The sequence below is a fragment of the Buceros rhinoceros genome, unplaced genomic scaffold, assembly GCF_000710305.1.
Source record: "Buceros rhinoceros silvestris isolate BGI_N320 unplaced genomic scaffold, ASM71030v1 scaffold23462, whole genome shotgun sequence".
Lineage (NCBI taxonomy): Eukaryota > Metazoa > Chordata > Aves > Bucerotiformes > Bucerotidae > Buceros > Buceros rhinoceros.
Window position 1 is genome coordinate 4,384 of NW_010399795.1, and position 930 is coordinate 5,313.

The 930-nt window shown below is 54.5% G+C and overlaps 1 protein-coding gene across 1 annotated transcript in view; it reads left to right on the forward strand.

Moving 5' to 3' along the window:
- LOC104489468 (E3 ubiquitin-protein ligase NEDD4-like) overlaps positions 1 to 930 on the forward strand; it is a gene marked incomplete at its 5' end in the record, with an annotated part of 6,458 nt that overhangs the window by 2,059 nt on the left and 3,469 nt on the right. The window contains one exon of the mRNA XM_010131630.1: positions 287 to 516. Within this exon, the coding sequence (XP_010129932.1) occupies positions 287 to 516 (230 nt within the window). The remainder of the gene's footprint in view (positions 1 to 286; positions 517 to 930) is intronic.

The window sequence follows — 930 nt, forward strand, 5'->3', positions numbered from 1 at the left end:
GGCGGCCGCGTCTGCCTGCTGCGTTAGTTCACGAGCCTTTAGGCTGGGCACAGCCTTGAGGAGCCTCCGCTGCTCCTTCGCCGGCAGCAGAGCTCTGTGAGCCGCTGCGCCGCGCCTCACCTGGCTCACCCTACGCCACCGCCGCGAGGGCACCGGCCAACAAAAGGAAGGGGATGCCTGAGGGGTTTTACTAGATCGGTAGTTTAGTCATTACTAGCGGTCAGTAACTTGCCTGAAGACTTATTTCTTGAGACTAACAAGTACAACGTGATCTTCTTTCACGTAGGCTGATATACCCAACAGATTTGAGATGAAACTACACAGAAATAATATTTTTGAGGAATCCTACAGAAGAATCATGTCCGTGAAGAGACCTGATGTGCTAAAAGCCAGGCTCTGGATTGAATTCGAGTCAGAAAAAGGACTGGACTATGGAGGTGTGGCCAGAGAGTGGTTTTTCCTCTTGTCCAAGGAGATGTTTAACCCTTATTACGGTCTCTTTGAATATTCAGCAACGTAAGTGTCCATTAACATATCCGCATCCCTAAGAGACACGCGTTAGATCTTGCACAAGAGGCAAAGTGCCGCTCCGTGGCGTAGGAGCCCCCTGCTTGTCCAAGAACCCTTCCGACGGGCTCTGCAAACTCATCCCGCGTTTCATTACCCAGACAACAGGCAGCGTTGCCTTGCGGGCTAATACAAAAGAAGCGAGGTTGGGCAAAAGGCTCTTTTTGTGCCCACCCCTCCCCTCGTACAGCTCCGGCCGCCGGCCGAGCTGACTCCTAAAGCAGCCGCTCCGTTGCGTGCCGGTAGATTTTAGCGCTGGGTTCGTCCAGCGTTAACCTCTTGCAGCAAGCCGTGAGCGCAAGCCTTCTCCCCGCCACGCCCCGCTGCCGTCGGGCCGGATCTTCGGTCCAGGCAGAACTTTCG